Source organism: Tenrec ecaudatus, chromosome 11 (assembly GCF_050624435.1).
Source record: "Tenrec ecaudatus isolate mTenEca1 chromosome 11, mTenEca1.hap1, whole genome shotgun sequence".
Lineage (NCBI taxonomy): Eukaryota > Metazoa > Chordata > Mammalia > Afrosoricida > Tenrecidae > Tenrec > Tenrec ecaudatus.
In genome coordinates, this window is record NC_134540.1 from 16,869,105 (window position 1) to 16,882,598 (window position 13,494).

Consider the following 13,494-nt stretch of genomic DNA (forward strand, 5'->3'; position numbering starts at 1 on the left):
TCATTGAACTTCTGCAGATTGACTGATGACTAAATTCTTACTGAATAAATGAGACTCCAAGAAAAAAAAATTCCGTTTTTAACCAAGCTTCGCACTTATGAAAAAAACATACGAATTTCAATTAAAAATATGTATTGAGAATCCCTTGCTCAGGCTACTTTTCAATGTGCTGAGAATCAATATGAAAACACTAATTTCTAAAGAACCCTGCTTTCATAGAACTTGCATTCCAATTTTTTCTGAAATTGAATTTTTCTGAAATTTCAATCAAGATTTTTCTAAAGTAATGTTAGTTTGGTTATTTTATTAGCTGGATTCTTATCTTTAAATTCCTTAGGTAGATATTCTTTTTTGAGGTTGTTGGACCTTACAAATCTGGCTTTACAATTTGAGAGTTACATCATTCTGGCTGCCCCGTCAAGCAAATATCATGATGTGAAAAATTTATAGTTTTTAAAACTGTATTCTTTTCCTTAATTAGATTCTTTCATACTATTTAGCTCTGGGTAGTGGTGTACATTGACATTTTCTGGACAAGCAAATAAATCATATCAAAAATTAATAATAATAATAATAACGGCATTCAATTATTGATGGGTATTACAGTATGAGTTAAATGTACTGAACCCTATTTTTCTTCTTTTCTGTGACATAGTCTCAATTACCTAATATAGCAATTAGCTTTCTAACATTTGAATGATTTTCTCCTGGAGTAAAATCATTTTGCAAGTCAAATACAGTGTTGTTTAGCTCTTACATTAACAGGACTGTTGAATTATTAATTAGTCCATTTTTGCACAATTTCCAGGTAGACGTAAGTATTTAAAGTTATTTTTTTCCCTAAGACCTGAAACTTGGTATCTTAATGGTAGACCTAAAGTTGACATTTTCTTATATCCAGTCCCACACCTGTTTTACATTAAAATTACAATGAGTCATATAGAATTAAATTAAGTGTATTTGATATGGATATTTTAAGGTCATGTCTTCACTAGCCTTCACATTCCAAACTGAAAAATCACTGCCGTAGAGTTGATTCTGACTCACAGTTACTCCGAGGGACAGAGTGGAGCTGCTCCGGGGGCTTCTGAGGTCGTCAATCTTGAAGGGAGCAGAAACCCTCCCTCTCTCCCATGGAGCAGCTGGTGGCCTTGAACTGGCAATTTGAAGCTGATAGCCCATTGCATACTCTATTACATTCCCAGAGCTGTGGTCAGTGGAATGACGCTTTGAGGAGCGTTATGATTAGAGCAACTCACGTGTGTCCGTGCTGTAGCAGTCACAGAGTATGTTGGACTGCCACATGAAGTATTTTACATAAACCATAATTTACCACTACTACTGAACAGACTTTTCCATTACTTTAAATGCAGATGCAAGCAATTTTAATAGCACGTCAGTAAACTGAGTCATTTCTACACATAAATATTGACTAATTTTAAGACATGTTTAAAATTGATTTTAAAACTCTGAAATTACTTAGGTATTTAAGTATCACCGAGTGTTAATGTAAATGTTCTATTCAGATGACATGCAAAGGATTATTGCTAACATGACCATTTGTCTCCTAAAATAATGTCTCAGGACCCACAATAACAAAGGTCAGACTCGAAGGTGACCCTGAATTCAGAGTGGTTAAAGAAGGTGAAACAATAACTGAAGTGATTCGTGAAGGTGTGTGCCATATGTTTTCTTATACCTAATTGGTATATTTGGGGTGATTTGGGGAAAGACTGGATTGAAAATATCTGCCCTCATATTTTCTATTTTGATCTTTATTTTATATTAATTGTTGGAATGAACATCTCATTTATGAGGGTTTTTTTCCTTTTTAATTTTCAATGTGAATTGGGTGAAGATTTACAGAGCATATCATCAGTTTTATATTCAAGAACCCATACACATTTTGTTTCAATCCATCTGTCGCAGCTTCTTAAAGGACCCTCACTTACTCCACTCCATCCCTCTGTTCCCTGCTTTCATTCCTTCCTCTTTCCTAACTCCTTAAACTTCTGCAACCCTTAGGATCTTAAATGATTGATTGATTGATTGTTCTAAGGTGTATGTACAACACTATTGGTGTTGCTCCTATGATAGGCTTGTCTCTTCTTTGGTTTCCAATTGAGCTGTGGGTGTGAGTCAGCTCTAGGTGTGAAAGGTTACAAAGGAGAGAGTCAGTCTTGGGAGGCTCACCAATTTCTCTTCTACCAGCAATCCTGGTCTCTTCTGTGATTTGTAGTTTTGCTTTACATTTTTCTGCACGCAAGGGTCTGTCATTTGCCTGTCATAGGTTCTCGATCCAGAACCCGCCTTCTAATGTGATTCTTTTCAGAGGAGTTGGTAGTGATCATCAGTCAGTGAGTTAGTCTTCTCTCAGGGTGCTGGAGACCTAGGTTGGCCTGGTCCATTAGTCCACTGGATTGTGTTCATCTAACTTTTGACTTCATCACTCCTCTCTTCACTGGAAACAAAGAAACTAATGGTTGTATTCAGGAGCTTTTAAAACCCCAGTCACTACTCACCAAATGAGGATGTAAAAATGTGGACCATGTTGCTCTAATGGACTTGGTGTCCCTAAGACTAAGGGAATCTGCCTGGTCGGTCCAGCAACACAGTGTCTCAAACTCTTTGGTTATACATAAGAACCAGCATAGTCACGGGTACATTTGAAGCAAAGATAAATGCACATACAGGCCAGCAATAGATATGACAATGGGTATACTACCATTTTTCTTCCCACAGCTATTCATCCTGTGTTTCCATTCAAGCATCTGCTTGTAGGGCACAGTTATTGCAGGATTGTATGTAAAAGAGGATTTGTCTTTGTTGCTTTTAACATCTTCCCTGTGTGTAAATTCTTGTTGTCCAATCAGATATAAAACTTTTTTATTTTGGATCTAGTTGGCATAAATTTAATCATTAAGTTACCAGATCAAACAAAGCTTCCATTAATTCTTAATAATCCAGTGAGAATAATAAAAAATTGTGATAAAAACAAAATCAATACAAAAGGATATACTATAGTCAGAAAAAAAGATGAATATAGAGCAGCAAGTATATAGAGCTCTGGCTAATTAGCCATCCTATACATGTGTTAAGAGTCAGTTATCTGAACAGAAAAAGGGAAACTGCCTTGTTTCAAATCATAAAAGTTGTGCATCAGCATTGTATATTTTCACCATACTTTGTCAATCTTTATGCTAATCAAATAATACAAAGAGCTTATATAAAGAAGAGTGTGGTGTCAGGATTGGAGGAAGTCTTATGAGCAATCTGCATTATGCAGATGACGCAATCTTGCTTGCTGGAAGTGAGAAGGATGTGAAGCGCTGGCTAATGAAGAGCAAGGAGGGCAGCCTTCAGTGTGGATTGCAACTCAGTGTAAAGAATCCTCACAACTGGATCTCCAGGTAACATCTGGATAAATGAAGAAGGTTGACGTTGTCAAGGATTTCATCGTTCTTGGATCCACAATCAACTCGCATGGAAGCAGCAGTCAAGAGATCAAGTGACACATTGCATTGGGCAACTCTGCTGCACGTGACCTCTTTCGAGTGCTCTAAGCAAGGAGGTTACATTAAGGACTAAGATTCGCCTGACCCAAGCTGTTGTATTTTCAATTGCCCTACATTCATGTGAAATCTGGACATTGACCAAGGCACAAGAATAGATACATTTGAATTGTGATGCTGGTGATGAGTATTGAAAGTACATGAAGGGTCAAAAACCAAAACTAACAAATCTGACTTAGAAGTACAGCCAGGATGATCTGTAGAGGCAAGGATGGTGAGACTTCATCTCACATACTTTAAACATTGCCAGAAGACACCAGTGCCTAAAAAATGACATGATGGAGGGACAGTAAAAAAAAAAAAGGGAGGAAGGCCCTCAAAGGATGGATTAACACAGTGACTGTGACAATACAACGGGCTCAAGCATAACAACCATTGTGAAGACAGTGCAGGGAGGGGCGGTGTTTCCTTCTGCTGTCCCTGCTGTTACTACGAGTCAGAACTGGCTTGAGGACATATAACAGCAGAGCTTACTATGGAGTCTCTGAATGATGAAAATGATTATTCCTCTCTGTTGCAAATGAAAAGGTTGTAGGCTCGAGTTCACCCAGGGTGCCTCAATAGAAAGAGCTATTGACCTACTTCTAGAAATTTAGCTTTTGAAACCAATTAGAGCACAGTTTTATTCTGAAACGCAATAGGCTGCCATGCATCAGAATTGAATCAATAGCAACTGCAAGAACTTCTTGTAAAACTTTCATTCTAATGACATATAGTGACCTGGATTCTCACGAAAAACTCATGTCATAGCCAGGCAACAAGTATGGCGGGGAGAGTTGGTGGTACCACTGGCCCTCTCCACCGTGTAGCATTTAGGCTATCGCTGTTAATTTTCAGGACTCCAAGAATCCGATTTTATTTGACATGTTCAAGAATGATTATGATTAAAAACTAAATCACATTCTTTTAAGGAACATGGGGCTCGAGTTCAACCAAACAAGAGACAGATCTCGGGGTGAACAGCAACAACACTGCGGAGGTTTCCACAGCGCAGCATAGTACAATCACTGCAGCTCGAAAGGGAAGCATCTGGCAAAGAATCACCTTTGGAAAGGCTACAGAAGAAAGAGGGATGGGTGCCGGAGCGCACGGTGGCAGTGGCTAAAGCCAATGTTTCATTTCGGTGATTGCCGTCAGTGGGATCAAACAAACTGGCTATGAATTCTTGAATGATAACCCCGATCTGCTCCATAAAAAAATCACCCCATTTACCGTTTTAAAAGCTTAGGTCGATCTGAGGGCAGCTTACACAGCATTTGGGGAGAAATCAAATGCCTTTAATCCTCTACTTTCAGAACCAATTATTAAAAAGTACACCAAGATGATTGAAGGGAGGCCTGTAGAAATAACTGAGAAAGAGACCCGGGAAGAAAGAATTATCAAAGGTAATTTTTCATTTTATACTTGTAACATGTCTCAATTATAAAGAACAACCCCTATTTAATATTATACTATCTCTGTAAGGATCACTAGACAAACTAAATTATTGTCATGGTAGTCACCAAAGTCGGAGTTTTCATTTGTCACAAATAAGATCATTTCAAATATGGAATCTATGATTTATTCTGAATTGGATATGTCATAGGTAAACATATAAGCATATATACATATATATTTTTTACTATAAGTAGCTCAAACTCATTGCCTATAGGATAGGACAGGACAAAATTTCCCCTATGGGTTTCTGAGACTGTACAGGAGTAGAAAATTTCATCTTTCTCCCGTGCAGTTGTTGGTGGTTTCAAACTGCTGACCTTCCAGTTGGCAACACAACTCATAACCCACTTCACATGACTATGTGCATGAATAATACAAGATCTATTAGGGTCACGTTACTTTGTTAAAGACTTTTAAAAACCCTAAAAGCAAAACCACTCCCTCCATTGATCTCAAAGTCTATAGATTTACCTATTTGAAATGCACTTCAGTTTGTATCAAGCAATTGATGAGAAACTTTAGTAAACCTAGTCTCCCATTTATCCATTAACTTAAATTTCTGAATTCAAGTTGTTGTTTGTTTTGTCCGTTACTTTTGTCACAAAATAATGACCTGCGTGGCCTATCTGTGTATAAAACTGAAATGGGATGCAGCCATCCTAATTGGTTTAGGTAATTTCAAAGGCCGCTTTCCCAGTACAACTACAAGACCCAAGAGCACTTTCATGAAGGGAATGCCAACTTCTGATCAGGGTACACAAGGATTTTGAGACTGCAGATCTTGATGGCAGCAAACTCCAGACCCCCTTCCCTTGAGTTGAGTCTGACTCCTAGGGGTCCTAGAGGCCCCTTGGGGTTTCTGAGATCACACCTCTCTCCGGGAACAGAAAGCCTCATCTTTCTCCTGAGGAAGAGAAGTTTGGTGGCGTCGAACAGCTGATCTTGTGGTTAGCAGCCCAGCTTGTGTTACCAGCAGTCAGCCGAATTTTTCCTCCCCAGTAGCAACTGTGGGACACCAATCCACAAGACAACAGCCAAGATCAAGGTCACAACAGAAGGCAATTGGCCCCACAAAGCCAAAATTGCTTACTGACCTTGCCCTTTGCAATGAAAGTTCCCCTACCCTGAATTGCGGCCCTTTCTGTGGCGTTCCTTTCAGGTCCTGAAATCAAATACACTAGAATTTCTGCTGGTGGAGGAGACGCAGAAGAAACACTGAAGAGACTGCTGCAAGAAGGTCAGCATATCTAGAGAAGGAATGTGTCAGAGTCTAAAAGCTAAAAGATCTAGGCTGTACACCGCATCCTTTCTAGTATATCATATTCCATGCCAATATAAGAAGAAATAGCTAAGGTGCGAATGAAGCTCAATTGGCAGTTGTATCGATTGCATGATTTTTATGTTGTCAGACGTATGCGAAAATTGATTGATTTCCCAAAAGCAACCCTAAAATTCAGAACGATCTGGGTGTTGGTCAGATGCCATTATGTCTTACCTGTATCACATAAACCAATTTCTGCTATAAACATGTATCTACTCAGAGGTCACCAAGGTCACCAAATTCATTGAAGGTGGTGATGGTCATTTATTTGAAGATGAAGAAATTAAGAGACTACTTCAGGGAGGTTAGTAAAAAGGAAAAAAAAACTAACACCCTTAGGTTGTGATGACTGACTTCTTCAGCTTTTTAAAGACTGAACATACAAAGTTTTATTTAATTTTGTTTTAAACTAGGGTTGAAAAGACAAGATCATGTACTGTCTAAGCGTGATGATTGGTCTTATCACAGTTAAAAGCTATAGAGATGAAGAAGTGATTGTGAGTTTTAACAGTCTTTAAAAAGTTTTATGACTTAAAGTTTGGGGAGCAATGAATATATATGAATACATATATTTTTATTGTTTTTGGCTTTGACACTGAAACAAACTCAAATTTATATCCTTTTCATATTTAAAAAAATGTATTCACTGCCCCCATGAAAATAATCAAAGGCATGTTGCTAGGCTCCTTAAGTGAAAGCAATGGTAGAATCCAGTGCATTTTAATCACTTTCTTTTCCAAACTGCATTGCTGGGAATGGGTATCTGTTTCTTCTAACAAAGTGGGTGGCAATCTATTCCTGGGATCACATAACTTCTGCATATGAAATTAGCCTTAATCTTTAAAGTATGGAATGTTCCTGTCTATGGCACTAAATATACCTATTATAAGAGCAAAGGAGGAAAAAAAAGAATTCAAAATCTTACCCAATCTCAAAATGGTAGTTATTCAAAGAAATAGTTTATGTTAATAAACTCTAGTTTGGTCATTGGTATTTTTAAAAAAAATAATAGAATTTATATTTTAGAACACTTTTATATTTGCAGAAAATATTGCCCAACGTGTAGAATTACTATTTTCCCAGTCCACCATGTACAGTTTCTCTTCTTAGGAACACCTTACACCCCTGGTGCATAATTGCTACAAATTGTGAACAAATTGATTTATTATTAGCTTATGTCCACAGTTTACATTAAGATAATTTATTTATGCTGTGCAGCTATATGACTTTTTCTAAATGCTTAATGGCGTGTGTTCACTACTAAAATATCACACAGACTAATTTCATTTTCTTAGAAATGGTCTGTGCTCTACCGGCTTGCCCTCCTCCTGGATCATAGAAATTTGAATACAAATACTTTAACTTATTTTATTAATAATTAAATTTGTAAGATGTCAAAATGTTTTTGACATACAAGTATTTTAAATTATTTTTTAATAATTATATTCTTTGAAACTTACATGAATAAGAAACAAAGCTCAAGTTTGATATATATCTAAAATATAGCCCAGATGTTTTTCTTACAGATAATGTAAGTAGATAAATCTATAGGTTCAAGAGGATGTAAATGCTCTTAGGACCTTGTATAATTTGGGCATGCATTATTTCTTGACACTTTATTCTGTTTAGAGACTGGCCATTTGTAATAAAAATACATCATTTTCATGCAAGCAATGATTGAAATGGAAAATCCCCTCAATAGACTCAGTAGAGTTTCCTAAAATTACCAGGGTTCCTTTCATATGACAGGGAAAAGACCATGCAAGCAGCATCCTACGTCCCCACAGGGTCCTCTGCAGAACTCAATCATCACCTCACGTGCAGTAGGCTTTAGAAGGGACAGGCCGACATGTTATGGAGATTCAATTGAATTCTTTTTTTATGTATATAAAATCCTTGCTTTAGTATATAGAATGGCAGCTTTATAGAATGGCAGTGCTTTTTAGAGAATGAATCAATTAGTCGCTGCAACTGTTTATATTGCTTAATTCATTTAGGCTTAAACTTCAGGTAAGTAAGTATATTTTCTTCCTTTTCCACAAACCCTTGATAATAAATTCATTATAGACAATGCAACTGGGTAGTTAAAAAATACTTCAGGTAAAAAGAACTCTGTTACAAGTTTAGCGTGTGATAGTCTGTTGTTTCCTATTTAATGGATTATTCTATTCATTATTATATGAATATTCTAGAGATCAATTCTTTTAATCTCCACTATGTGGTTTCTCTACTAGATCGGTTGGTCAGTGTCCACAGTGCCAGAATGTGAGATTTCAGCAAAACATGTCTAGTATTTTCTTTCCCATTGAGAAGACAGTGGAAGTGCATCTGGTCATTAATTGGACATGCTAGGATTTATATTTCCCCAACCATGTAAAACCCAGATGTCTTCTTGCCTAGGTGCTAAGGGACACTGCTTTACAAAGAAACTGATGTGAACATAAATAATATTCAAGACTGACTTTCTGGGTCTATCAGAAGTTATCTAACTATTATGTATCCAAACCATGGTCTTCCTCTTACAAGTTTGTTATTTTTCTTTCTGAATGTTGATAATACGCCGAACCAAAACCAAACCAACCACCATTTAATCTATTTGAACTCATAGAGATCCTATGAGATGGCACAGAGTGGAGATAGCCTTGCTTTTTATGGAACCTGTGAGTGTTAACACCTGTACAAGCAGACACTTGAAATAATGTTCAGCACATAATGAACTCCCAGTAATAGTTCCTATCAACATTATTTCTAATTAACATGATAATTGTCGTGAAAGCTACATTGAACATCCTTCCCTTAAATTACCAAAGGTCATAGCAATTTTAAAATGAAGAAACTTGAAAACAATTGGGCTGAAGCACAATGCATGTTTTAGGAATGTGTTGGGCAAGGCCATTTGTGCCAAAGGATTCATATCACAGATTCCTCCTCCCTGATTGTGCTTATCTTGAAATGACCTAATGCAGCTTGTATTCGATTTAAGATGGCAGAGAACCAGGAGTTAAAAAGCCTGGTTTTTAGCCCTTTAGTCTTGCTTTTCTTAGAGAGGAAACATCACTTGAGACATAAAACATTTTGGTTTCATCATATATTTCCCTCAGAGAGTCTGAGATTTTCTATCCCTAAATTTTATTACAATATTAATTTGGGATAGTAAGTACACCTTCTATAGTGGGAGAGAAAAGGGAGATATCTAAACAAGAGCCGAGTTCTTCTAGATGTGAAAAAAATTCTTTAAAAATTTACTTTAAGTTCCTCTTTAATTTATTTGGTGGGAATCAGCTAATGTTACCCTTGGTGATTGCTTCATGCTTACTTTTTATGGGATTTCAGAAAATCTAAGATTCATAGAATAAAAAAAGCATTGATTTCATTACTCAACATAGATGATGTCAAAATCTGGAGAAAAAAAATAAAGGTAAGCAGACAAACTAAATTGCTGCAGGAACCAACTTTACTCTTTGATCTCAAGTGTCTGAAAATTTCCACTTAGATGTACCAAGGAATCTTGTCAATAAATTAAAAGAAAAACAAGGACATTGAGAAATACTTTGCAACTGTCACAATGAAAACCACAATCATTCAATTGTGAAATGTGAAGTTCTTATTAATAAGATTTTGAAATCTTGTTCGCTAGTTTACATTTTAAAATTGTCTTGAATTGGAATTACATTTAGAGGGCTGGTGACATGTACTTATTGAATTTTATGTTATTACACGGTTAGAGTTATTAGATCAATGCTATTTTGTTGTCCTCATGTCCTATGACATAATCACAATTTGGTTTGGAATTTCACTGATGCATTGCACCTGGAGGTGACTGCCTTATAAGATAGGTGCATAACTCTGGGAAGTGGCGTTTCTTACAAAAGGCTGAAAATGGCATGTAGATAATGTATCTTATGCAAAAATATCACAAAGATCATAATGAAAATGGTTTTGAAAATGGTAAACACTCATTATTATGATATATGGAAAACTACTGTCTATTTGCCAATGCAAACCTCTCATAATAATCAAATTTATTACTCCAAAAGAAAACTTACCTATGTAAATCATAATATAAAATTTTATACTTTTCTGCTTAGTTAAGGTCACACATCTGTTTTCAGATTAAATTTCTACTTAAATCAAAGTCGTTCTAATTAGACTTGCTTAATTTTAGACACACCCGTGAGGACAGTGCCAGCTAACAAGAGAGTCCAAGGCAAGTATATCGACTGCAGTCGTGGTTACACTGATACGTTTTCTTATGTTAAGAAAAAATCAAAGTAAAGCAAAATAGGCTAACATAGTTTATTGAATTTTGTGGTCTGACAGGAAAGAAATTTAGTAAATTGTGAGATAAAGTATTTTGCTAATAAGAATCAGAATGCAAATTGTTCATGTTCGACCCTACCGGTGGAATAAAACCGGCTATTGTGGAACCAGTCTGACTCAATGCTATGAGCGTCAGGGTAAAGTGTGTCATAAGATGGCAAGGACTGTGATTTCCAAAGTAGATGGTTAGACCTTTCTTCCACGGTGTCCCTGGGTGAAGACTCAGAGGAAATACAATCAAACGTAGTCCAATCAAAAACACGATCCTCCCGCAACAGAATAGTGACTGGATGTTACAGGGTGAACTGATCACTCTAAAAATTATGTCTCTGTTGTGTTATCTTGAGGTAATATGTATAAATTTGAAAGGCATACATACAGAAAACTTAAAATGACTATTGATTTTATGTGTAGATATGTAGATATGCATGCATCCCATACTCAAAATTCTTACTGCCACCAAGTAGATTCTGCCTCATTGGGACCCTGGGGGACAGAGTAGAAATGTCCCTACAGGTTTTCAAAGTTATGCAGCTTCACAGGGACACCCACCTACCAAAAATCAAAACAAAACAAAACACAACCCTCCGCTTCCTCCCCTGGTGCAACTGGTAGATTAGAACTGCTGACCATGGGTGGTTCATTTTTCTTCATAACTATATTTACGTGCTTTTCTAATGTCTTTGCATGCATTCAAAATCAAATATTTTCCTCTTAGAACTTAGAGTAAATTGCACTCTTGCAATAGCACATTTGAAAAGTCTGAGAATATTGCATGTTCATAGTTGCAAGCAGTTGCAAGACTATAAACATTTCTGATTTTATAGGCATATCTGATTTTAAGTCACTTCCATGTACAGACAGGAGCCTCGGTGGCACAGTGGCTACAAGTCAGGCTCTTAACCACAAACTCAGCAGTTTGAAACCATCTACTGCTCCAATGGAGAAAGACAGGGCTTTCTATTCCCATAAAAAGTTAGTCTCAGAAACTCACAGGAGTATTTCTACCTTGACCTACAGGGTTTTTATGAGTCATAATCTATTTGATGCTGTGAGTTTTTTTTTTTTTTTTGAGTTTTGGAATGTTTAGACCTTTAGACCTAAAGAATCAATCAAAGAAATATATTTTAAGTGAAGGATTTATCAGGAATGTCCTCTAAACATCCACATTTTAACTTACATTTCTGATCAAACACAACTTGGCTCTATCACTCTCGACTGAAAATTATAAAAAGAAGCTATCTAACATTTATTACATTCAGAAATGATGGGCAGTGGGAAAAATATTTATGTGTAGAATAGCATAAACTTAAACTCTACATTCTAATCACATTTACAAATGGTCTGTTCTTTCTCCTTGTTAATCAGGACCAAGAAGACGATCCAGGGAAGGTCGCCGTTCTCAGTGAAAATCCACTAACCAGATACCAAAGTTTACAAAACCCTAAGTCAATAACCTGACCTTGAAGAGAAATTATGAGAACCATTCTGACTTCAAACACTTCAGAATCTTTCACATATAAAAAAGCAATTTTGAATGAAAGTGTAGCCTTCTTTTAGTACACCAGAACCATAGAAGAAATGGTGGGGTTAGTCTTCTGTTGGTTAGGAACTGAGAGAAGCATAGCACCTTACAGATGCCTGTGTCTTGGCACTGTCACTTCTAACTACCTGTAGATGCTGTCGGTGACAAACCTGGTCATGAATTCATTACAATTCAAGTCTTGGTGTAATAAGCTGTTATAGCCTTGAAAATATTGAGCCTTGAATTAAATATAAAATACATTAAAATGCATGTAATTACCTCTCCATGAGAATCTAAGTTATAAAAAGAGGTGCTCAGTACTAAAAAACAAAGCCCACAAATTTAGCATCAAAAGGCTTGGAACGGTTCTAATACAATGTGGGATTACCAGTAAATTACGTTATTTTTACAATTTATTTTGTACTCTTAAAATGTTTTTTATATGCTTCTTCTAATACACATTTTTATCTCCAACTCCTCAATCAAACAATTTTAGAGGGTATAAGGAGAATTACTTCACATTCAGTGATTCAGAAAACTCAATGCTTAAGTTAATAAGTGGTTTGAATGTGGGAAGAAGATTTTATACCTCTGTTTTTGTAACAAATATTCATTAAAGGAAATTGAATCAATTTTGTGTTTCTTGAATTTATAAAACTATAAATGTTATTTAAATAAATATTAGAGATTGAAGCCACCATTAAATCACCTAATATGTCTTAGTGCTAAATTATGAGGATTCAAAGACAAATCAGACAGAGTCCCTATGCTCAAAGTAAGAGACAAATTATCAAAAATCTATAGTACATCCTGGGCTTTAATAAAAACAGAAATACAAATCACTCAATGTTACCTGGGAAATGCATGAAATGGGGAGTCACAGAAAGGCACTTGATTAAGATTTGATATATCGTAATAGGCCAATGGCCTTCGTATCATAGTGAGTTATGTATCAGGCTTCTGACTGCAAGGTCAGCTTGCAGTCACCCAAAGGGAAAAAATTGAGAAATTGAAATTTTCTACTTCTGTATAGAGTGTAGTCTCTGAAACCTACAGGGGCAGTTCTACCTTCTCTTTAGAGTCACTACGAGTTCGAATCAATTCAATGGCAGTGGGTGTGTTTTGAAGAGCCCATTGCATTGCAAAGGATAGGACAAATATTTATTTTGGAAACTATACAGGGACTAGCTTGACCTTTTCAAATCTACTCATCATCCTCAGCTTGGGATGGTTGAAAGAAGGACATTCAGGGAATGAATTCATACGCCCAAATAAACTAAATTGGTGATAATTCAATTAAAAGATTGATCAATCCGTAG

The 13,494-nt window shown here is 36.3% G+C and overlaps 1 protein-coding gene across 14 annotated transcripts in view; it reads left to right on the forward strand.

Annotated features, from left to right (window-relative positions):
* POSTN (periostin) overlaps positions 1–12,807 on the forward strand; it is a 38,635-nt gene extending 25,828 nt beyond the window's left edge. For 2 of the 14 annotated variants that reach the window (XM_075562901.1, XM_075562902.1), the window contains 6 exons: positions 1,585–1,674; positions 4,868–4,957; positions 6,169–6,246; positions 6,551–6,634; positions 10,496–10,537; positions 12,019–12,807. In XM_075562901.1, coding sequence (XP_075419016.1) covers positions 1,585–1,674; positions 4,868–4,957; positions 6,169–6,246; positions 6,551–6,634; positions 10,496–10,537; positions 12,019–12,059 — 425 coding nt within the window. In that variant the 3' untranslated portion in view covers positions 12,060–12,807. The remainder of the gene's footprint in view (positions 1–1,584; positions 1,675–4,867; positions 4,958–6,168; positions 6,247–6,550; positions 6,635–10,495; positions 10,538–12,018) is intronic. The other 12 variants (XM_075562904.1, XM_075562907.1, XM_075562903.1 and 9 more) reach the window with 9 other exon arrangements.
* Positions 12,808–13,494: the final 687 nt, after the last annotated feature.